Below are 23803 nucleotides of genomic sequence, written 5' to 3' on the forward strand. Positions count from 1 at the left end.
TGTGTGTGTATGTTTGTGTGGGTGTGTGTGAGTGTATCTCTTCATCCATCATGTTGTGTATGTGCATGTGTATACATCCTTCCCTCGGTATGTCAGTTGTTAACATAATGTGATTATGCGTCCTATTTTCGCCTCCCTAACAACACTTGGATGTGAGAGTCTACTGAGGTGTCAGAGAGGATATTTCAGGCTGGGTGTGATCCTTTCCCCGAATTAAAACCGAGCTGCCTGTTAAAGTGAGAGGAATTCCATGACAACCCCGCCTCTGGACCCAAACACAGCTGTGTTTCCTGGTTTTTCCATCGCCAACGTTCACCTTTACTTCTCCTTGGGGGGGCCTTCATTTTCCCAGCTGCTCTTCCCACAGTGTCAGGGCTGCCACTCATCCTGCTACTGACGAGCCCATTGGTCAACAACACTGTCAATATACAGCTCATTCATAGTTGGAGGGGTGAGAGACCAATCCAATTTATGCAGCACATTAAAGGATTAAAATGCAGTACTGTGATATGAGGGAGACTGCTATTAGCACACTCAATCTGTCAGGAGGATCACACAGCATGTTACCAAATCAATACCAGCCATATGGAAGACAGAGGGTCAGGCACCACAAGCAAACAAACAAGGAGGAGCGTACCGATATTATGATAAACTGATGACTGTGTCTGTCTCAACAGCCGGCAACAACCAGCAACAACCAGCTACATCGATTTACCGATGGCAAGTCTGTGTAGGAGCATCGAAAAGAAGTCTTCAGAGAAAAATTTAAGGACAGCCAACTTATGTTCCAAAAAGTGACACCCACATTTGAAAAAGTATGTCTGCTCTTGCAAAACTATTGCTAACATTTGAGCAAACCTTATGACTTGCTGTGATTATGACTCATTTCATTGGAACACTATATTCTTTAAATGTCAGACATATGGATAGCTGATATATTCACCGAAACACAGTGAGGACAGGTGCCAGCTTTGGAATTTGATGTGTTTTACATAAAGACAAATGAAAACCGTAATGAGTTTTGGAAGATGGCAACAATTAGTAAACACCAGGCAGGTAGGATGAGGAAAAACAACAAAAAGATAAGAATTTAAGACAATAGATAACTGAAGCAATTAAAAGCAGAGAGAAAGCATGCTTTGTTTACTGGAACAGCTGCACTGTATGCGTCTTAGTTTCCTTCCCGCAGGTCTGCAGAGAGCTTTGAGGGCGGAGGTGAACGACCCATTGTCTTGAGCCTCTATAGCAGGCAAGTAAGATGAAACTCTGCACTTCAACACATACCTCCTATCAGTTCTCCCATAAAAAGGAGGAGGGGAAAGGTGATACCAAGGTGGGAGGGGTGAAACAGAGGCAGAAAGCAAAAGAGAAAGAGGGTTTGAACTGTGGTTTCTGCCAGGTACATGGAGCAGAAGAGTAACAAACAGCAGGGATGTGTGAGAAGGTCGTGCTCAGGGTTGTAAGCCTTCCTTCTTCCATCCCTTCCCTTTGTACTGAACGTTAAGATCAACTTTGATTATTCTCTGAAGGACAGTCACTATGACAACTTGCCTTGGGAACATGGTGTATTGTTTTGATGTTGACGGATGGATGGATGAATGTATGAACAACTAATAGAAAGACAGACAGATGTACAGCTCAAGGAGACAGATCACAGGGGGAAGGGCGCATTCCCTGATATTTCCTCTCAACTTAGTCTGTTAAATAAAATAAAACTAAATAATCTGAAAAGACGTGGCTGGCTGGCACTCACATTAATAGAAGAACAGAGGATATCTCTGAGGATGTACCTGCACGGTGCAACACAAAACAAAACAACTTAAATTATCCCTGAAAAAGCAACTGTGCATGACGACTTAAACAATACACATCAGCTTAACTACTCATAAAAAAGGAAATCAGCAGACACAGTTAAAAGCTTTACAATAAATACATACAAAAAAAACATAAACTATTAAATACCCAGAGGAGATAAAGGACTTAGAAAAAACCCTGATAAGCAGGTAAAACACGACAATGACTTGATGACAGCAGCAAATTACTCTCTAAAATGTGCTCAAAGCAACTCTGTGTGCACATCATTTCCTGTACAATTTCCTGGTCAAAGGAATCCAAGTCCTTGTGTTTAATTCCAATAAACTTCAAAAAGGTGTTAACAATACTGTTCAAGCTGCATCTGTCCTTTAGTGATAAGCTATGAAAGCAGCAGATAAAGGAGAAGGTCAAAAGACTACATAGAAGATTGCTAAAAGTTACTAAGAATAACTGCGGCTGAAAAAGACTTACATTTTCAATAAAGACACTTATCCTGTGGTACCCTAATTGATTGTCAAACACTTAGCTGAACTAATTTGTTGACAAATTTAATGCTCTGACAATTTTCTGACAGAAAATTAACCAACTATTTTGATAACCTATTCATAAAACAGTTATTTATTAAGCACAAATGCCAAACATTTGCTGCTTCTGGCTTCAAAAATGTCTGGATTTGCTGCATTTCTTTGTTTTAAGTCATTATAACTAATATCTTGGTGTTTTGAACTGATAGTCTGAAAATTTGAAACAGGCATCTTTGGCTATGGTGACATCATCCTTATGATTGTACTTCTCATTGTTTTCTTTCTCTTTGCAGCCTGATTAATGAATTGATTAGGAAAAATCAACAGATTAATAATTGATAATGAAAACAATCCTTAGTTCCAGGTCTATAGATTATGAAAACAACGTTCCAATGCACCATCCACAGCAACCATGGCCCTGTTCTGTACCGTGAACAACAATGCAGTATCAAGACCAAAGAAATAACATCTTTTGCAGCTGTCAGTGATGAAAAGTAAAGGTCAACAAATCCAGTGCCATTCAAAGGAATCTTCTGCTCTCTGTCACTCTGAAACAATGAGGTTAACAAATGAGGTTATTAAAATCAAAACCAATCACTCTATTTAAAGATATGGTTGCATATTAAGAGCAAAGCCTGCGATCAGTAACCTAGCATGGGACAACATGTTGAGTATTAAGGATAAACAGTTTGGCAAACTCAACACCTTTACCCGTCTGAAATGTGAGCAGCAGTGGATCAAGTTTCCCCTCAATAGCAGTACGGACCCAGGTTTTAGTCTGTAATGGCTCGGCAGTCACAATGATGCTACAATTGATCTGACTCTCAGAAGATTGAAGCTACTTCCCAGAGATCATAAAGAGGAATACAACAACACACACACACACACACACACACACACACACACACATACAAACGAGCTGCTGGAGCCGTCCCCTGTCAGGTCGTCATTACATTGGGTTGGAGCTGCCTTTGTTTACCATCTACCCCCTTTAATGCAGAGTGACAGATAGAGGATTGGGAAGAGAGCGATAGATAGATGGGGGTATGAGCAGACAGAGATGGCCCTGCCATGCTCTAGTGGCCGGCTTCAAGGACAGACGGGCCCTTCAATATCACAGCCTCTGTGTAATTAGACAGTGTTCTGTCACGCACGGAAGAATTGCTCCTATTTGTGTCATATTAAATGCAGCATGGATATCCCCTACTGTGCTTTGCCACTGAGACCTAATGCAAAAAGGGGAGCGAAGGGGGATTTGTACAAATTTAATTACATTCATAATTCTCCCATCTTTGGCTGTAATCACTCGGGGTTAAGTTAAGTAAATCCACTTCTCAGCTAGCCACCCACGCCCTGTGTTGCCTTAGTAAGCAGTGTAACGTCTGCTTTTTCGAATTTCATTGACAGGCTGAAACTCTCTAAGTGAAAGTAAACATAGTTCTTGGTATGCAGTAGTAAAATATTAACAGCCGTACTCTTTCTACTGAAGTGCTTCATACTTTGGTCTGGAGCACTGTAGCTCACGTTTGTTTGTGTGTGGCTGTTTGCTGGTGTATTAAACTGTGTCTCTGAGGCCACCTGCAGTGTCTCCGAGAGGCAGGGAAGAATCTGCCGCTGTGTACATCTTTGTGTGTCTGTTTTTGAGTCTTTGCGTGTCTGCTTGTGTGTGTTTGGTGCACCTCACAGCCAAATCGCAGCACAGGCAGGCAGCCTTTTCGACAGAGAGGGAGAGGAGTGAAGCAGATCAAACACAAGCCAACTAATCACAGACGCCGGCTAATTAGCGCAGTCCTCAAAGGGGAACCAGGAATGAGTGATGATTCCCCCTTATGAATTTCCCTGTGACGCTGTGCCGTATGCCACCATGAATGCTCTCTGGGTCAGAGAGAGGGAAGACCAGAGAGGGTAAAGTACAAAGAGAGCCAGCAGTGACCTGGCCTTGTTGTTATCTTATCATCTGAGAGCGCAGGGGCAAAGTGGCACTCAATATCTCTTATCAGTGTTTCGGTCATGCGCACAGAACACACAGACACCAGCACTGTCACAAACTGTCAAACACACACTAAAGTTTTATCTCACCATCCTCAAATTAGACTGCATGTAACGTTTCCCATTAAGGGATTTCTGGAGCGATTAAATCCCGGGTGCGGTGATATTCCAGCCTCCGGATGAAGCGCACAGGTTGACGTTCCTATGCACGCAGTCTGAGTGCTGATTAACAGGCGGATCTGCCCCGCTGATCCCAGATTTCCACAAGATCAGAGGCCGAGCTGTGAGGTATGGTGGCAGCTGCAGCAACCAATTACAGATGTGACACGCACACACTCGCACATGCACCCCCTGCCACACAGACGCAACCACACGCCTGTCCAGAAACACATTTCTCCGGGCCGAAGTCATCAAAGTGACGTGAACCCCCCTCCCCTCCCTCCTCCAACCCCTCTTCTCTTCTAATCTCAGACGAGAGGGCACCTGTCAGAGAATGCTCAGTTCACCAGCCAGCCAACCCTTGCAGAGACGGAGGCAGAAAGACGAAGAGAGAACAAATGAACTCAGAGAGAGCCAATAAAGATTCTAATAAGTCTATCCAAAGAAGTGCAGGCCACTGATGGGATTTTGCCTTAATAAAAACCACTTCATCATTCTTCAAGTGTCCAAGTCCCATTTCGTCCTTATACATCTCAACATCAAGCTAAACATAGATATTCTAATTCTAGCTCTGGGCCTGGCTTTGAACAACACTCTGTCATTGGACGGATAAACACAAGTACACAAATACAACTCGCACTGACAAACACACAGTCATTCACATTTCCCTCATTTCGCCAGATTTATGGAGGAACAATACCCTCCCTCTGCCCTCTGTAAAGCTGCCATCAATGGCCAGCATTTGTTTCACATGATTACAGTGTGACAGTTGGCATTCATGTGGCAGACAAACACACAGAGATTCCAGACTTATTGTTATGACAAAAATCCTAATATGCTTTGAATGTTAACAGCTGCATCAGGAGGCTAGAAAGTGCAACGAATTGGTGAGGCTGGTCAGAAAAGACAAAAGAGATCTGAGAGTAAAATTTAACTCGCCAATTTACAGTTGACCGACGGCATAGCGGGGAACAAAAAGACATGTAGATAAATACGAACATAAGAGACATTGGAGGGGAGGCAGAGACAGATATGGAGAGTTGGCGGGGGGGGGGGGGGGGGGGGGATGCTGCAGAGCAACAGCTGCTGAGCATCACATCTGCTCCAAGTGGAGTCATCAGCAAACAGACAGACTGGAACCGACCCACTGAGGCAAGCCCCAGGGAGAGCCAGGGATGGACAGAGGAAGAGTGGAAGAGTGGAAGGGGGGGTGGGGTGGTGGGGTGGAGGCATGGAGAGGATGAGATGAGAAGGATACAATTAAAGGGACAGAGGGTGGAAACGATTGAAAAAGAACATGACAGTGCACAGACGCAGGGAGAACTTCTGCAACCTGTTACTGTTTTCCCAAAATGGAGGTGATGGAGTAGGGGTGAGGCAGGTTGGTAGATGCTTTTGCATGGAACAGGAAACTCAAATCGCTTGTTGTCCTTTTCCTTCTCGCCTTTTACCCACCCTCCTCTTACCCCTTTCTTGACATCCTTCCTCTATCTCTCGCCTTCTTTCTCTTGAGCGAGACTGACAGAACAAGAGAAGCCTGTGAGAGTAAAGATGAAAGGCCTGTGAGGGAGGTGTGTGTGAGTGTGTGTGTGTGTGTGTGTGTGTTGTGATGTGTGAGATGAATGAATGACCCCTCTTATCCCTCATCCCCCACTGGAGTGGCCCTGCCTTAACACAATAGCAAAACAAATACATACAACACTACAGGGGCAGCTAAGGGGTCACAGTGCGGCATACATGTTTGGCATGTACGTGTGGTTCACGTGTTCCCTCTGACTCACACCACGTTCCCACGGTGGAAGATGAGACACATCAAACATTGCTCTAACAAGGCTGCCTCGGCATGAATATCATCTCATGCCCAGCTTCGTGTCCTGTAGTGTACACCTTCGGCCTGTGGAGAAGCACCCTGAGGAGGGGTATGGACCCGGAGATGTACACATTGTTCATTCATGATAGCAGCCACTGGCACCGAGGGCAACCCCGTAGCAGAGTAAGCGATGTCATTTGGCAGCAAATGAAGGGGAAAGAGCAAAGCAGTTTACGCTAGCGTCTATCTGAGGTCTCACAGCTAGCTCTAACATTAAGTTAGCCCAGGCGCAGGACAAAGCTCAGATTGTGTTCACATCTCTGCATGGTGCAATAAACATAGCTGCTGCTTCACAGTTTCCTTTAGCTCGCCATCCTCCTTTCCCTCCTCCATTGTCACCCCCGCTGCCTAAAAGAACAATCTACCAACGCAGCATGCCCTCGCAAAATATTTACTAACTCAGTCTTGACTGAATACAAAGGCCATTCTCTTACTCTTTCTGATGTCTAACATTCAAACAAACCATGCACTGACATGCACTTACTGACTGCACCTGCTCTGGATCACACTTCCCTCTCTCTACACCATGCACATCCGCGCACACACGCGTTTTACTGTGAGAATTTCTGCCTTCCAAAAAATCCTCCATCTGCTGTGTGCCTTTGACTCAATCTCCAAGTTGGCTGAGGAAAAACAAGTATAGCAGCAACAGTAGTCAACCCACCTTGCCTGCGGTAGGGAGTGTGTAACTGCGGCTGAATTCTCGCACACACTCCTCTGATTCAATACCCCTGACACTGTCTTAACACCTTTTCCTGTGCAGCTTGTGCCCTTCTTTCCTCTTTTGCTTCCCTGTTACTCTCTCTCCTATCTCAATCTGTCACCTTACATTCTCCCTTTGGTCCTCCTTAATCTTTTTCTCATTGCATCCTTTCTGCTAACCAATTTTAGCAGAAAGTAGCTTTTCCAACTAATCCAACGTTTTCTGTTTTCAGCGAGCAAACCCAAATATAAGTTCATTAACAATCAAGTACTGAAATCAGTTGCTGGAGCTTTGCATAGCTGGCTTTTCCTGGCTCCTCATTCATTAGCATGTGTTTGAAAACCAAGTCTAAATGAAATGATCTGAGATGATGAACTACAAACGAAGACCCAGAATTATTCCTATGATGTGGCTGCATGTCATGCTTGTTTTTAATGTGTTGCACTTATGACTTTTTAACTAGGCGCTCAAAATAGATCCAAATGAATGGAGAGTCAGAAAAAGCCTGGGCGCCCAGGGTAATGACACATCCCCAGGGTGCCTACTGTTTTCGGGTGATTGTTCAAGAGCTCCTATGGGGGTGTGCATGCTAATAAGTAATAATGTTCTATCGAAGTGAAATGTTGCATTGCATTGGGTCGTGTTTCTCTACGGTATCTTCAACTACTTCCTACCCTTGCAGTCGGCCTCCTCCTCTCTGATGGGGATGTGGTTCCATGGGCTGCACCTGTGTCTCATTACCGCCACTGATGGTTCAGTAACAGGCTCCTCTCTCTCCTCTCGCCATTGTGCTCTCACTCTTTTCCTCCCTTTAGCTACTGCCAACATACATTTACCTCTAACAGTGTGGCCTGCACTCGCCTCTTCCCCTTGCTCATCCCACAGCATGCTATTCACATGATCTCTGTAGCCCCTTTTCTCCTGTCACTTCTGCCATTACAGAATCAGCACAAATAGGGTTTGTCAACTGTTAGGCGATCTAATGATTTTGTGCTAGACTGACCAATGCCTTCAATTTGTCAGCAGGTCCTCCAAGCAGCTTTTCACTTGAAAAGGAAATGTCTACTTTTTAGCACACACGCCCCAGTCAATACTGGGTACCCCTGGTATCTACAGTTATACGTCTCTTTTACTTTCACAGCAAAAACAATATCTCTAACACACACTGTACACACTGCTATGTCACTAGGATATTATACAGGTCAGTGCATAGCTGGTGGTATTACCTCCTCAATGTGGCTACAGCTTGTTCACAAAATAAACTGGGAAAAGTGCTTAATGCCACTGCTTTACTGAAGATTATAAAAGAATCAAGTTCATTGGCTCAAACTAGGATAACCATGCATGAAAAATACTGTAGCAAAGTTAAATAGCACTCAAGTTACAGTTCACTCTTTGGGCAGCTTATCACCTCAGCAAGAGAATTGCTGTGATATTTCAAGCTTTAAGTTCTATTACTTCTCAGGCTACTGTCTCGCTGTGCTGACCTGTACTTGGTGTTATTGATATATGGCACAGTAGGTGGCTGCACCGCTGGCCTCCAACTCCATTACCTTCACTGTTACTGTTAACTCATGTGCAGTCAAAGTGCCACCAGCCAAATTTATTTCAAACGGAAAAGAAAAGCTCTGTGTTGTATAGCTGTTCTTCATTTAAGATGTTTTACATTTTGTGCTGCGTGTTTCTGTCAGAGCCAGGAAACTATTATTTCATTAGATATATCTCCATCTCCTTCCTGCAAGGAAGGAAAAGTGTCTGAAATAACATTTGAATCAATGGATAACACATAATAACAGGACTTAGAGTCTACAGCCATGCAAGCAGCTCTGTGGGGGAGCATTTAGGCACAGTTTTGCTTTGAGCTAACTATCAGTATGCTAAAATGCTTACACTGACAATGCTAAAATGTGGATACTTAGCAGGTCTATCATGTTCACCATCTTAGTTGTGTGTGTTAGCATGCTAACACTGGTTAATGAGCAGTAAATACAAAGTACAGATTAGGCTGGAGGGTATGTTATTTCTTATTTTACAATTTGAGCTGATGGAGGTGCTAGATTAAAGGTCAGGGAATCTAAGTTATTAAAACCATAAAATGTCTCATAAATGGGGAACCATAAATGTCTGGACCAAAGTTCACAGCAATCCATCCGATAGTTTTTTGATGACAAAAAATGTTGACCTAGAGGAAAAAAAAAAAAAAAAAATCAGGGCATCACCTGTGAGCCATGAATGTCTGTGCAAAATTTTGTGCAAAGCCATCTAGTAAATGTTGAGATATTTAAATATCTAGCAAAGTTCAATCCATTCAATAGTTGATTTATTATTTTGCTCTATTCTACACAGCATCTGTTGCATGAAGAGGGATCACTCCTCTGTTGCTCTTCCTGAGGTTTCTTCCATTTGTCCCCAGTTAAAAGGGTATTTTGGAGTTTTTACATGGCAATCCTTCCAATAGTTGTTGATATTTCAGTCTCGACCACAGTCATGAACCAACTGACCTTCATTGCCATCTCCAGAGCCAGGCCTCTAGCATGGCTTAAAAATTGTGTGTTTAGCTGGAATCCAATCAAAGTGTCACATTAAAATCAATTCAGGTTTCAAGCTTCCATAGAAATATGGTCTCATATTGAATTATGCATTAAATATGTAATCAGACTGGCATAACTATGATATCATAGCCAATATCTGATTCTTTTAAGGCCAATTAACCCCAGTGTCAGCATTAAATGGCCAAGTAAAAGCTCAAGTGCATTCATTATATTTGACAAATGAATGCAATACTGATGCAGATTACATGAGTCTTAAAACCAGCTACTAGGGAAAAAAGACTAACATTAGCCTTGATGGCTTCTGAGATAACTTGCTGCAGAGTGTGATAGCTTCCCAAGATGAGCAGAGGGGATTGAGTGGCTGTAAGCATTAGAAGATCATGGACAGGCTCCCTCCTACGCTGTGCATATTAATTCTTCTAATGTAGCTAAGCTCAGCTTGTCACACGTTGACACTGCATAATTATGTCATCTACTAGGGACAAGCTTTTTAAAGGGCAGACGTGTGGTGCGGCAAAGTGTCTCTGTTGACAGAGAGGTTTTATGCTCTAAAATGTCAATATACATCTTAAGAATAGTTTACTTTTAGCTCGTTAGGACCTTTAAGGCTGCATTATGGAAATAATGTTAGATCTGTGGCAACAAAAAGGACACCAGCGGAGAGAGGAATGAGCACTCTGAGGTGAATATCTGAATATAGTTGGTAAGTCTACCACAGCAGTACCTTTTTACAATAACGAACCAGCCAATTCTTTAATATCCTGACTGACAGGAACGTCCATCAAACGCCCAGATCCCCTCACCCATGGCCTCTCTCACCATCCATCAATCCATCCTGACAGCCCTACCTCCATCTCTCCTTATGTAAATAAACAACAGAAAGAGGAGGGGAGGAGCAAAGAGCAGAGAGGAAATCAAAGTAGGACACTCCAACCTGAGACAAGCAGGCCTGAGTCGGGTTCAGAGAGGAAAAGGAAGAGTGACGCGTTAGGGGTGAACAGTTGGAAAACAAAAAGGAGGAGGGAGTGAAGGGGGGGACAGAGTTAAGTGAGGGCAGGAAGGAAACTCACAATGGGCTGAGGTGAGCAGGGTAGAGACAGGGGAGGGAGAGTCATCTGGAAGGAATGAGGAGGGGAGATAAATTGAAAGAGAGGAAGGGAACTGACTGGCGCAGGGATGACAGCCAAATGAGCAGACATACAAGCGGGAGTCATGTAAAAGAATGCAGAGGAGAAAGGTAGAGGAGGGCGGCACAGAGAGAAAAGCTTCATGGAGGACATCAATAATCTATGCCAGATAAAGCAATTCTGTGTCAAAAGTAAAGAATAAAAAGGAGAAAGAAACAGTGGATGAAAATGAGAGAAAGAGACATAAACCAATGAACAAGGGAAAGTTGGAAGGTGGAGCCTGAGGGACTTCTATTTAAAACCAGGACAATTGCGAACACTTGTTTTAGTTTGCACAAGCAGAGGAACCACATCCTCTTCCTCACCCTCTTCCCCAGTCAGTGTCTATTTAAATGTGTGTTTAAACGGCGAGTGCTACAGCTCTAATCACGGCTGGCATCACAGCACATTCCCTCTCTGCTTCTCCCTCCCTACCTTTCCACCCCCCCTCCAGCATGCAGCCTTCTTCTGTCGCTCAGACCGCACACACACACACACACACTGGAGATGCACACACTCATGCGTGCACCCTGCATGACTGTGCCGTGCCAGAGATAAATTCATGAATCACTGGTGCACAAATCAGCCGCAAGCTTGTTGCGAGAGGAGGAAAGTGGGAATAGAGGAAAAGGACACAAGTAAGCGGTTAAAGCGTTTCCTTTAAAAGCTTTTAAAAAGGAGGAGGAATCAGGAGATGGCTCCCAGCAACCTGAGGGAGAGAGCACACACCCAGAGGTCTTAGTGACAAGTACTAGTCAGCAGAGAAGATACCTTCTTTCTCCTCTCTCCCGGCTCTTCCTAAAGAGGCCAAAATAGAAAGCCAAAACAGGAAAGCAGCCAAGTAATGAGCATGTGTATGATACACTGTGTAAATATGCATGTATGCATAGGAACTGACAAATATCTGACTTTCTGCACACAAATGCAATTTGTGGAACGCATCGAGGTCTTGTGCACCAAGAAAACCCGTTATAAAAGGCACCACAGTGGTCGATCCACATGAAGAAAAAAGCCCCTCCATCAGCCTCCATTTCAAGAGAAACTACCCAATCATCTAATGTTACAGAGCTACTTTCCCTCTAGGGGCACTACTCAAAGGCAGGTCTGTCCATTGATACAGGTGTGGTGCGGAGGGAAGAAGGGAAGGGGAGGGAGGGAGGGAGGACAATAGACAGCCTTTTCAATGGTCTCCCTCAGCTCACCTGGATTAGGGGGAATGGAGGGGAAAGAGTCTGAGGGGAAGAAGGAGGAGGAGGGTCTCTAAGCTCGGGCTGAGAACAATGGTGTCTCTGTTTTCGGTAACACCAAGTGCATCATTCTGTCTAGCAGCAGCCAGCTGACTGCCTGGACTAAAAACAACACCTCAAGGTTGCTGCTGTTGAATGCTCAACACTCCTCGTGCAAATGTGTGTTTAACATAAAGTTGATAGCACAAACCTGAAACAACATTTTATAGAAATTCATATTTTAGGGCTGTAACTAACAGCTATTTTCATTATCGATTAGTCTGCCAATTATTTTCTCGATTAATCGCTTTGCCTTGTTGAAAAAAACAATTACCCAGAGCCCACCGTGAAGTCTTCAAATTGCTTGTCTTGCCTGATTAACAGTCCAAAATCCAAAGATTCAATTTAAAATTATGAAGAAAAAAAAAAGCACAAAATAACCGAAATAGTTGATTAACTTAAAACACAAATAGTTTCAACTCTACTATATTTTTAATAGAAAAGTAAAGTAAATCTTGCTGTAAATGTCTGGCTGCATTTACAGTCCTAATCTACATTATAGAGAATCAACTGTTACAGGTGTTCTTTGTGATTGAGAAAGATGGATCAGAAAAACAAATGTAGACTTTTAGTGATACTCTACGTACACTATATTCATCTATATTCAAACGGATGTGTATATTATCTCTCAAACTCAGTCTCAGCAAAAAATGAACATTAAGCTTCATGAAGCTAGCTTTTCGGTTGCAGTACTGGATTGTATTATATTGTACTTTGGGAATTAACTCTCCAAATATAATCCCATTTCAACTTCAGTGTGAGATTCTTGTTAGATGAGTCAAGCTATATTACTGGGCTAGTCACTGCCTGCGGGGGAGACGAGTGTGTGACAGCATCTAGCAGCAGGGGAGTGGACATTGTCAGCCTGATCCCAGCACTGCACGACAGGTTAGCTCTGCTGAAATGAAATAAAATCCAGCATCTGTTTCTGTTTCCCCGTCTTACCTCCCCTGCTTAGCTCACTTGCTTACTTGACTTTGCTCTGTCACTTCCCTTTGCGCTCCTCTGTACAGTAATCAAGTGCCTCAACCATCAAATCAGCCACAACATCCCTTAGAATTGTGTGCGTGTTTCCGCAACGTATGTACTGTTTGTGTTCTCCTTGTGTGTTTGTGACTTGCGTGTAAGGAGGTGGTGGTGATGAGTGTCGTTCCGCAGCCCGGGCGAGGGAGACAGAGGGAGAAGAGGGTGAGATAATCGTGGGGAGGGGTGTGGTGGGGTGAAACGCTGTAAAAGTGTCACAGCAACTTAACCTTCAAAAAATGCCCACCAGGGTGAAGTGGGAGGAGGTGTTCTTAGCCATTAGAAGAGAAGGAGGGAGAGGAGGAAAAGTGTATGAGAGAGAGAGAGGGAGAGAGAGAGAGAGAGAATGATTGATGTGTGGAAGAAAAAAGAAACAGAAGACCTCGTTAGGGGAGGTAGGAAGGTACAGATGCCTGCAATACAAATGTCTGTGGGGAGGGTGGGGGCTGTTCAGGAAGTATGAGAGAAAAGTAGAGCGAGAGACAGAGCAAACAAATGAGAGTGGGAGAGGGAAAGTAGCATAGGCAGTTTGGATAGGCTTAAAGAGAAACTCCTGGGCTGACATAGGTAGAATGGACAACTGAGGAATTGGACAGTGGGACAGGGAGGAGAGGAAGAAAGCTGCGCAAGGGAAGAAGAAAAAAGAGAGATTAAGGGGAAAGGGAGAGTAAGAGGATAGAGGAAAGCAACAGACATTCCAATTACAGAAGCAGAAACGAGGGATTGGTGACTAAGAACAGAGAGAAGGAGAACAAAGAACAGGAGGAAAAGAGATACAGTAAGAGACAGCAATTTACTGAGCAGATGGATCAATTATGCGGACCAAATTACAGAGAGGAGGAAGTTGGAGCATTAAGGAAGGAAGTAAACAGGGAAAAGACGGAGAGGACAGAGGAAGAATGAATCAAGATGGAGAAGTGGAAGTAAAAGCAAGAATGTGACAGGGAGAGAGTGGCAGATTAAAGAGCAGGCAATCATTTGAGCAGATATGAGACAAATTGCTTCAGACGAAGGAGGGCCAGCTCTCCCTAAGGAGCCACACCAAACAAATGCTGACACACCCTGTTGACAAAACACAGCGTTGATAACTGGATAAACCTGCTGCCTCCGTTTGACCTTAATGTGGTATTCGCTTCAGGGGAAGATTTAAATGCTCCTGCCATTTCAAGGCTCTGGGGACTAATGACGACTGTTGCTGCTTGTCTATCAGTGTAGCATGGCGGCATATTTTTAAACCAACAAGTGAAACAATAGCGCTGGTATCAGTCACGAGACAGAGTTGTAGCAGCACCGCTTGTTTTGTGAAATACAAGAAGTCTCTCCACATGCTTTCATGAAAAATAAACCTGTTGTGCATTATCTCGGCGATGGCGTATTCTGTTCCTTTATCTCATATTTCAAAAGACAATATCTGTGTAAGAATACGACATTTCCTTTATATTACAGTGTGTAATTTTACCCTGTTGTACAGATAAGTCTCCTGGGATCACGGGGAAAGCTGACTGAATTGAAAGCAGTCGGTGTGCAGAAGGTTTTTTGGGGAGCATGACTCCATATCCAGCTCCCGGAGCCCTGACAAGGCCCTGTCACACCAAATTCAATTTCCTCCTCTAGCCAGCCTGTCCACTGCCTCTCATGATAAGTGTGAATTTGACGTGACCTTGTCAAAGTCAGATGTGATGAAGATGCAGCACGTCCGTGTCTGTGCGTGTGTATTAATAGTAGAGCAAAGGTGTGCGGATAGGCAACAAAAACAGAGAAGACCGGCTGCGATGTGGCTGGTAACATGTTGATAAAAAGGAGTAAAAACGCACGAGGAGAGACACAGAATGAAGGTAGTAAGAGCTCGCCATTTCACAAACTGGGGGCAGAGAGGACACAGGGAGGGATTAGAAGAGGAGGAGGGGAGAGAGAGATGTTTCATGGTGCTGTCAACCTGATAGAGCGAGCCCTAAATGTTTTCAATATCACATAAGGGCACTGCATCATCCACCATTCAATACCAGATCAATAACGCAAACCACCTTCCACCTCGCAAACTACATTTAGACACATTAAGGTGACTGCTAATGAGTGCCTGTGTGCATGTGTATATGTGTGTATATGGAGGGACACGCCGAGGACACAGTCAAGGGCCTCAGTGCTTAGTTCCACAAAGATCTGCTGAGCACACTATGAAGAGGATTTCAGAAATAAAAGAATGTGACAAAGACAGAAGAAAGAGGAGAAAGATGAAAGAGAGCGGGTACAGGTCAGGTTGCAATAATAAAAAGAGAAAGGCTAGTGTAAGCACTCCTTCACTGTCCACAATATTATTCCCACAAGCCATTTCGTATGTTTTTAATAGTGTGTTACGCTATGTGTAGTGTATGTACTTCACTGTACTTTGGGAGAAGTCAAAGACAAATTTCCACTGAGGTGGACAACAAAGTCAATCAATCAGTCAATGGAGGGCTCTTTCACTGTTAGATATGTGTCTCATGCTTTAAGAGTGGGAGAAGAAGAGGGGAGGAAGGTGCGACTAAATTACAAATGAGCTCATAATTCTTGGCCTCGCTGGTTCACTCCCTCACACAGTTTTTCGAAATCCTCCTTCAGCCCCCTCTGCCAAGAAGCTGTAGTGTGGAATATGAAAATGTCGACATCCTCAACCCCCACTACTCTGCTCCTCCTTCGTTGCTCCTCCCCCGTGCTTCTATTACAGCGGGGTCACACAGAAAAAATATCAACCAAGTCTAGTTAATTAAGAGGATTTTATTTTAAAGAGTTTGGCTGCTTTTCAGTGGATCTTCAATTGGAATTACCGCTCATTCTCCACATTGGCTAAGCTAGAATTGAGTTTGACCTGCATCTCCCTAAATTCCATGTAGGGTTTTTTTAGACATAGGGAAATGCAGATTTGGCAGAAGGTGTCTTGACTAATGGTGTGGAAATGTGTGTGTGACTAAAAAATGAAGTACGCCACATGCCTTAAAGCATTTCACACGAGATAAGCTGCTGGTATGCTATTACAGCAAATAGTACGGTCTTAAAACTCTCTATTATCTAGAAAGATGTGGGTGGTTAGAGTACATTATAGAATGGTCTCTTACACTGATATCAGCGTGTGAGCTAATGCATGCTGATCTGACATAGATAGCAGTTTAACCCAACCACCTTTGCCAAGAACATCATCCACAGCCACACAGTTGTGTTTTTGGAAACCCCTCAGCTGCCCTATTCATATTAATGACATTTGGCATTCCTTCTAAGAGGAGGATTTCTGCTCATTTTTCTTTAGATCAGATGTGACCGACTCCAGCAGTCTGGCAACCCTTGGAGTCAAACACAAACATCCCTGTGGGGGCTCTCAGTGTGACCGCAGGCGGCCACCATCCATCCTGCATGTGCATATAGGCAGAGGGCAGTAGGGGGGACTTCCGACATGGAGACGACACCGTCACACAGCTATTGGTTTTAGCTCTCTTGTTACAGGAAAGCCACTATCATTACTTACAAGTTGCAGTAAAAGTATCCTCAAAGAGAGTCAGTTAAATGAGCGGGGAGTGATATAAAAGGATGTCCCCAGATCTGATGTCTGTGGAAGATAACAGGGTTGCTGATGAGGATGATACACACTACTTCCAGAAGGAAACACTAACGCACACATGCACTGTCATCCTGCAATGTGACAGCTCCTCCCTATTATTGGAATGTCATCTGACTTATGGCACAGCCTCAGGTTACGGCCCTTATTCATCACCAGCTGTATGTGGGTATGTGTGTGTGTGTGTGTGTGTGTACTCCATTGTGTTTTGTGGTCCAATACCACATCCTAAAATGCAACAAGATGTGCTCATCGACCTCCCTCTCTTCAGATCCATCCGTTCTGTCTAATAATATTTGCCAAGTCAACAATAAACCTGATGGATCTTTTGTGTTTCTGGTTATTGGTAATGAAAAGCCAACAGAGCAAAGTCATTTCACTGAAACTCATTTATCAAAATATCTAAAACCATGTAAGATGTTAAGGATCAACATCATTTAAAATCAATATAGCATCCACATAAAAAAGCTTTTAAAAATGAAAAGCGCCTGCTGCTAAAATATTTTCAATACGTCTATTAAAGAGCTTTCCATCCGTCGCTGGTGTATTGTTGGATAAGAGGTACTCCATTTCTAGGAAGCCATTAAATATTCCCACCAAGGTGAAATCAATTTTTTTTAAAAAAATAGCGTACCTCATGAAATAAGAAGTAATAATAGCAAGCAGTCAAAATCATTAAGCTCATTTGGTGAAATGCCAAGTATTTTCTTCAATCATTGTACAAGTTAGTTATTCAAAATTAATGGGGCTTCATTTGTTACACAATGTCCATGTAGAAACACACACACACACACTTACTTGGTATCATTCTCACATCTCCATTAAGACATAAATTAAAGCACACTTTTATGTCTGAATCAACAAACTCTTAATGGTGATTATAAAAAGAGAGGGTGGGGGGGTTATAGATGTATCATTTAAACAGGAAGGGCCCTTTGTAAATGTGTGTGTACGTACTTGCGTGCATCACGGCCAGTGCGAGACTTTCTTACACACATATAGGCACACACACCTGACCTTTTCAAAATCCTTCTGACATTTACAGGGCCAGTGTGAAGGGGCAACGACAGCTCATTTACATAATGATAGGACCTAACCACTACAACCATTAACACAAAAACCAAACCAAGACCGAAGCCTATCGCTCCACCGGGACTAATGAGATACTAAGGACTTACTTTTTCCTTCTTTTATTAGGAAGGGAAAAAAAACAAAACTCCCCTCATGAGCCATCAATTACAGTACATCCTTCTTAATAGACAGAGCGTAATGCTCTTTCTCTATTGTAATGATGAATGGTCCCTGGCTTGGCATGACGACAGTGTTCACACAGAATCTCTCCATGTGGAGGGAGATAGTTAGAGCTAATAGTTTGAGATATTGCACAAGTAAGACTGCCAGAAAAAACATTACTACATCAGAGTCACTGAGTGTCTAAGTATGTGTGTGTCTGTGGGAGGACAGAATGTTGTAAAAGTGCGGCAGAGTGTTGTGAAAGTGCAAGAAATTTCTCGGCATTATGACTGCAGCATGAAAAACACACTATTTCAAAAGGGAACATATAGCCCTAGCTGACAAGAAATCCTACAGCCATGGTGACAGACTGTGTTGAGGTCACATGTGTTTTATTTTCCTGTCTGTCTGCATGTTGTTCCTGTCATAAACAGCATGGCCTTGAGTCCAAAGATAGGCAGGGAGATGGGGGAGGGAGGCCATTTGAATAAACCTATGACTACCGTCACTCAAACAAAAGCACTGGACAGGAGAGAATGAAAGATAGCAGAAAATAAACAGAGAAGAGAACAAGGCCCCTGTATGTACTCGATGGCGGAGGTGGGGGAGGGAGCGAGGGATGGCGGGAGAGAGAGGTTTCAAGTGGCGGGTGGGAAAGAGGGGAGGTGGGGCGTCGCCTGTCTTAATCAGTTGCTGCCCGTTTACTTTTCCAGCCAATCCTGACACTCAGGCAAAACCCCCGCTCAGTGCAGCGGAAAGCACCCAAAAAGCCACCTGTTTCCTCAAGACTGAAGAGAGCCGTCAAGAGTAGCTTTGCATCTGAAGTAGCTTTGCTGGATGCTTTCTGGTATATAAAGAAAATAGGGACTGCTGAGAACGAAACAGCATCCTCCCCCGGCCCTGACCCCGGCATGCCCACCAGTTTCTCAGGCAGCCAGCCAGCTAGCCACCCCCTGCACGCACACAGCTTAGCACTCAGCCATAAAGACAATACTGCCATAGCCTCATACCCCCCCCCCGTGCCCTAAACTCCCCCTCACATAAGCCCACCCCTCTTCCAATAAAAACATCTCCATGGTAATGGGCCAAGCCTTTCTGACCCACATCCGTAGTCCCTCACAAACTTGACTTGGGGGGTGGGGGGGTTGGTACTATAATGTAATTTCAGAGCTTTAACTGGACCCCCACCTGCCAGTTCCTATTAAGGTAAATATATATATGTAACTACAGAAACCTACCTTAATTAAAAATCCATCAAACTCAATATTGAATTTTTGACATTAAAGCTAGGTTGTTTTAACTGAAAACTTTGCAGAAAATTAAATCACTTCTCTGACTCCCAGGATGAGAGTGGAGGTATGAGGTTGCTGTCAAACCCTGAAAGGTAATGGGAAACTAAAAATGCAAAGTAGACAAGTGAAAAGTTTCAGTCCCGCAGTAGCTGCAGCATAAGTTGCATAGCTTTGCTATTACCCAAAAGGAGGTCAGAGGTTCATTTTAGGAGAAAAAAAATGACTTAAATGAAAGAAAACTAAAAAGCAATGTGTTTGCTTGTACTGTTTAAGCATGCTTTTTTCCCTTGCTCATAAATATGTAAAAACCTTTTGTTTTGTTTTTCCACCACTTTCCTCCCTCTGCTAAGAGCACTTCATGTTCTGTAAAATGAAACTGTACAAAAAAGGGTCCACTGCATGAATAAGTCAGAAGAGTGACTGCGCTTATGAGTCGTGATTAAAATAACACCACAATCAATGACATTACTGTAAACTACTGAAAATGTATACTGTAGCTGTGCCAGGAAGTTAGATCTAGCCCTACATATTTGCCCTAATTACAGCAGAAAACAAATAGCTGGCCCAGCGAGGAAGCAGAAAAAATGTTGAACTGGTTTCATGCCACACACACACACATACATTCATATGTTAATAGGTTAACTGCATGCCAGAAATGTTTTCTCTCATTTCTGGGCCTACTCACAGTGGCCAGTGTACCTATAGGCTACCTGAGCTCTAGTGGAGTGGAAAACACCTGAATAATTAACCTGTATAAAAGAGGTTGTCAAGGAAGCAGCAGAGGTAGCCTAGTTTAAAGTAATAATAACTAATTTTAGGTGGAGTCCTACATGGAAGTGTTTCATGTAAATCAAGTTACAAGTAAATAAGGAAGTCAGCATATGTTAAATGATTTAACATCAGTTCAAATGGGGAAAATTCTGTTGTTTCCCCTCTCGGTTACTCTCTCTGTACATTAAGAGCTGTTTCCAGTCTCCATTTTTCTCAACTGAACTGTAACTAATAAAGGATGATGTGTGAACAGAGGGAAGAAAAGGAGCAGGGGGACGTTGTGGAGGAGAAGGGTGGCTTTAGGGGAAGAGTACACCAAGGACAAACTGGAGCAGTGGCTTAGTTTATAGTGGAGAGGCTTCTACTGTACAAGCAGGAAAGTACCTGGAGAAACAAAACACCTTGCTCCACAGAGCCACACCTTAAAAAACTGAACATGACGTGAGTCCCAAGCCGAAACTCGGGTCAAAGAGCAACACAGATTACTAATAACCGAAAGCATGACAACAATTGAGTCATATAAAAGTATAATATTCAACTCTTTAACTTCATGCGAGTAAAATCAAAACTTGACGGTTAATTTGACGGTTAAAGCTCAAAAGCTCGACAGTACAGCGAGCGTTGAAAGCACCTGTCTGGGTTTTCTGCTCATGTCACCGCCCTGACAGGTGGTGGTCAGGTTTAAATTTGTCTCCACTTAAATTTTTCAAAGCTCAGAAAAGAAATGAAAGATAGAGTGTTGCTAAAAATGAGCTGGAAGTTTTTTTGGGGGTTTTTTTGAAGTCACAATTTCTTACCTTGTATTAAAAGTATCGATGCGACCGAGAAGAGCAGTCCGGTCATTTTTGTGCAGTCATGCCAATTTCGGGCGTCATGTCTCGCCATGGTTGATTACGGTCCTCTTTATGAACCCAGGCGCGCTGTCTCTCCGAAATATATGTAGAACCGAAAGATATTACTCAGTTTTTGTGTTAAATCTCACTCATTCAAGGCGGAAAAAAAACTTGTCTGGATACAGGACAGACTAGGGGTCCGACAGAGATTCTTGTTTCAAGTGTCGCTCACTGCGCCTTTATGACGGAGTCTGATAAAAAAAAAATGAATGAAAATCCCTCTGAGTTCTTCCTGGCAGCGCACAGGTAAATATTTCCTCCAGCTGGTGCTCTGGATGTAATAAACTGCCGCTGCTTGCTGCCGCCGCTGCTGCTGCTGCGCTCTCTGCTCCAACAACTAGTTCCTCTGAGTCTGAGCGCGCCGCGGTCCAACTGTGTGATGTCATCAGTCTGAGAGGCGTCACAGCCCTGCTCCCCCCAAAAACCAATTAGGACGAGAAGGGTCTAGCTGCAGTTTCGCAGACTTACCTTAACCCTGTATGACACACCCACTTTACTACACAACACACCCTCCTCCCCGATGTTGTCACCCTAAAGGCATGTTACAAGATCCCCACTCCCTCCCCCCGACCCCTAACCCCTAAACCATCCCCTCCTCATGCCTAAACCTAACCAAGCGGGTGTGTCATGTAGATATCAGCTGCAGCTAGATATGCTTTTAGGACCCGGTGATGACAGGAGGGGGACTCTGGGTACAACTTGTTGAAATTGCAAAAAGCATTTTTTCCCCCTCAGAAGATACAACTTGCACCTCGATATAGCATCTTAACAACACAGCGGATTTTATTTTTAGTGGCGATTCGTGCGATCAGTGGAAAACACACATTATTCAAAAGCCTGTTACATATCCAGGAATATACATTAGCCTTCATATGAAGCTCTATTTTTAAGATTCAACAGCTGAGGAGTATAATTTACAACCAATATTGTGTCCTTGAAGTCATTTTGATTCATTTGCAGCCACCGCTCGACATGGCTATAATTACATCATCAGCAATTAGGCCTAATGTAAATGTTAGCTACAGAAAAGCAGCATTCAGTCTATAAAAAATAACACAAAGTTACTATACAATTAATTCAAGTCAGTCAGTTGCGCTGTGTAGTGGTGAGGCACGTAGAAACAGATGATTCTTACGCCCTCTGCTGTTTGTTTCTGCACACAGTATTGAGATTGGCTTGTGTAAACTCCACCACAGCAGATGCCAAAATCAATAAACCTTCATTAATGAACGGCAAAATACAAATCCAGTGGCAGTCAACGAAATCACATCAAGAGGAAACAGCTTCTCATGTATCTATTTGCAGATTCGAGCAGACTCTGTGTTGATGAGATTTTTTTTTTTCTTCCACAGAATAACTTCCAATTCATTTTGTCCTATTTTCCTCTGAAGCAGGGTGCATACTAGCATAGCGAAGGCATTATCTGGTTTAGGTCTAATCCCTATACCCAAGTGGTTTACAGCCAATGTAATTACATCTCCATAAGTCCCACAGTTTAAACTGCGTTGCTCGGTTCCTTCCGTTCTGTTCCGTTTCCAAGTTCCTCTCCAGTGTCACCTCCTTATTTTCAGACTGTACTTCTGAGGTGCAGATTTTGATGGTGCTGATAATGATCAGAGGTCAAACAATGTTCTGCACACCACGAAAACAAATGAACAGTTGAAATACGTTCTTCCTTTTGAGTTTTAAGCCTTCAAAGAGACGAGACTTTTCTTTCCACTCCTTGCTCACTGTAAATCCAGAGACTGTGAAAGCATCTGCCATGCAAACAAAGCAGCTGTGGCTTTAAATGCCAACAGTACTTTTCATTGCCATATTATAATTGGCAGCCGTCTGTGGCTGAATGTTTCAGCGTCAACATGCTCAAGGAAAGTGTCCTCTAGTTCCCACAGTGCAGGGACGACCCGTATACCCACCGCCACTTCTAAATCATATGCATTCATGCTGGCTTTAATAAAAATCCTCACCCAATAGAGGATTTTATTCCTTTTCCTTCCCTTACTCATCAATTTTTCATACCAAATCGACCTTCACACCTTCTACTTTCCAGCTACCACCCACTTTACTTATACCTCATCTACACCTTCCGTTCATCTTCCGTTCACTTTCCTCCCCTTTCCTCATTTCTCCATCCTTCTCATCACTCCCTCCCTCCCACCCCCCCTCTATTCTCTCCCTCTTCCCGTGTCATTCGATTTCCTTTGTCCACTCGTCCTTCACTCCTTGCTGCTGCCCTCCATCCTCATGCTCTCCGGGGGTCTGTGCCAGTGATAATGAAGCGCATAGTTAACAGATATTAGCTCATTGGCAGTGGATTCATTAGACAGAGCCAAGGCTTATGGTGATTATTTACCCATAGAGGAGGGGCCACAGGATCAGTACCATGCTCTGTGTCAGCAGCCACAGGCTTCTTTGAAGTCAAACTGTATCTGTTCCCTTTGCAACACTCTCACACTTCTCTTCTCCTCGGGTTTTCTCATTCTGTCTGAACACCTCTCCTTACACATTTCTCCCTTCTTGCTGTTCTCACCTCTTTTTTTTTTCTTTCCCTGTCATTAGACACCCACAATACATATCTGCTTTCTCTCCCTCTCTCTCGCTTTCTCTCTATCTCCCTTCACCGCCCCCATTCACCCAATGGTAATTATGGAAAAATCTGTAATAGTGCTCAGAGGAGCTGATAATACCTTTAGCTTAATTAAGGACATTTATGGGATGTAAAGACATGTAGCCTAGGGGTTGCTGTGCACCCACACTAACCCAAACTCTTTATTTCTCGCTTTTTCATCTCCCTCAATCCCTCGCTTTCTGCTATTCTTATCATTTTCTCTGTTTCACACACACGTTGTCACACACACACGGGTACACGCTCATTCCTTTTGTCAGGCTGAACATTAGGGTCAGAAGTTCTGCTACTGAAGTTCAGCTCTGAAATGCTGTA

The 23803-nt window shown here is 43.5% G+C and overlaps 1 protein-coding gene across 3 annotated transcripts in view; it reads right to left on the reverse strand.

The window, feature by feature from the left end:
* The window catches only part of si:ch73-22o12.1 (nectin-2), a 78446-nt gene extending 57195 nt beyond the window's left edge, over positions 1-21251 (reverse strand). For 2 of the 3 annotated variants that reach the window (XM_042422980.1, XM_042422979.1), the window contains exon 1: positions 20767-21245. In XM_042422980.1, the coding sequence (XP_042278914.1) occupies positions 20767-20854 (88 nt within the window). In that variant the 5' untranslated portion in view covers positions 20855-21245. Of the gene's footprint in view, positions 1-20766 lie in introns of all 3 variants that reach the window. The other variant, XM_042422978.1, reaches the window with a different exon arrangement.
* Between the last annotated feature and the right edge of the window lie 2552 nt (positions 21252-23803).

This window comes from Thunnus maccoyii, chromosome 10, assembly GCF_910596095.1.
Source record: "Thunnus maccoyii chromosome 10, fThuMac1.1, whole genome shotgun sequence".
NCBI classification, from domain to species: Eukaryota; Metazoa; Chordata; class Actinopteri; order Scombriformes; family Scombridae; genus Thunnus; species Thunnus maccoyii.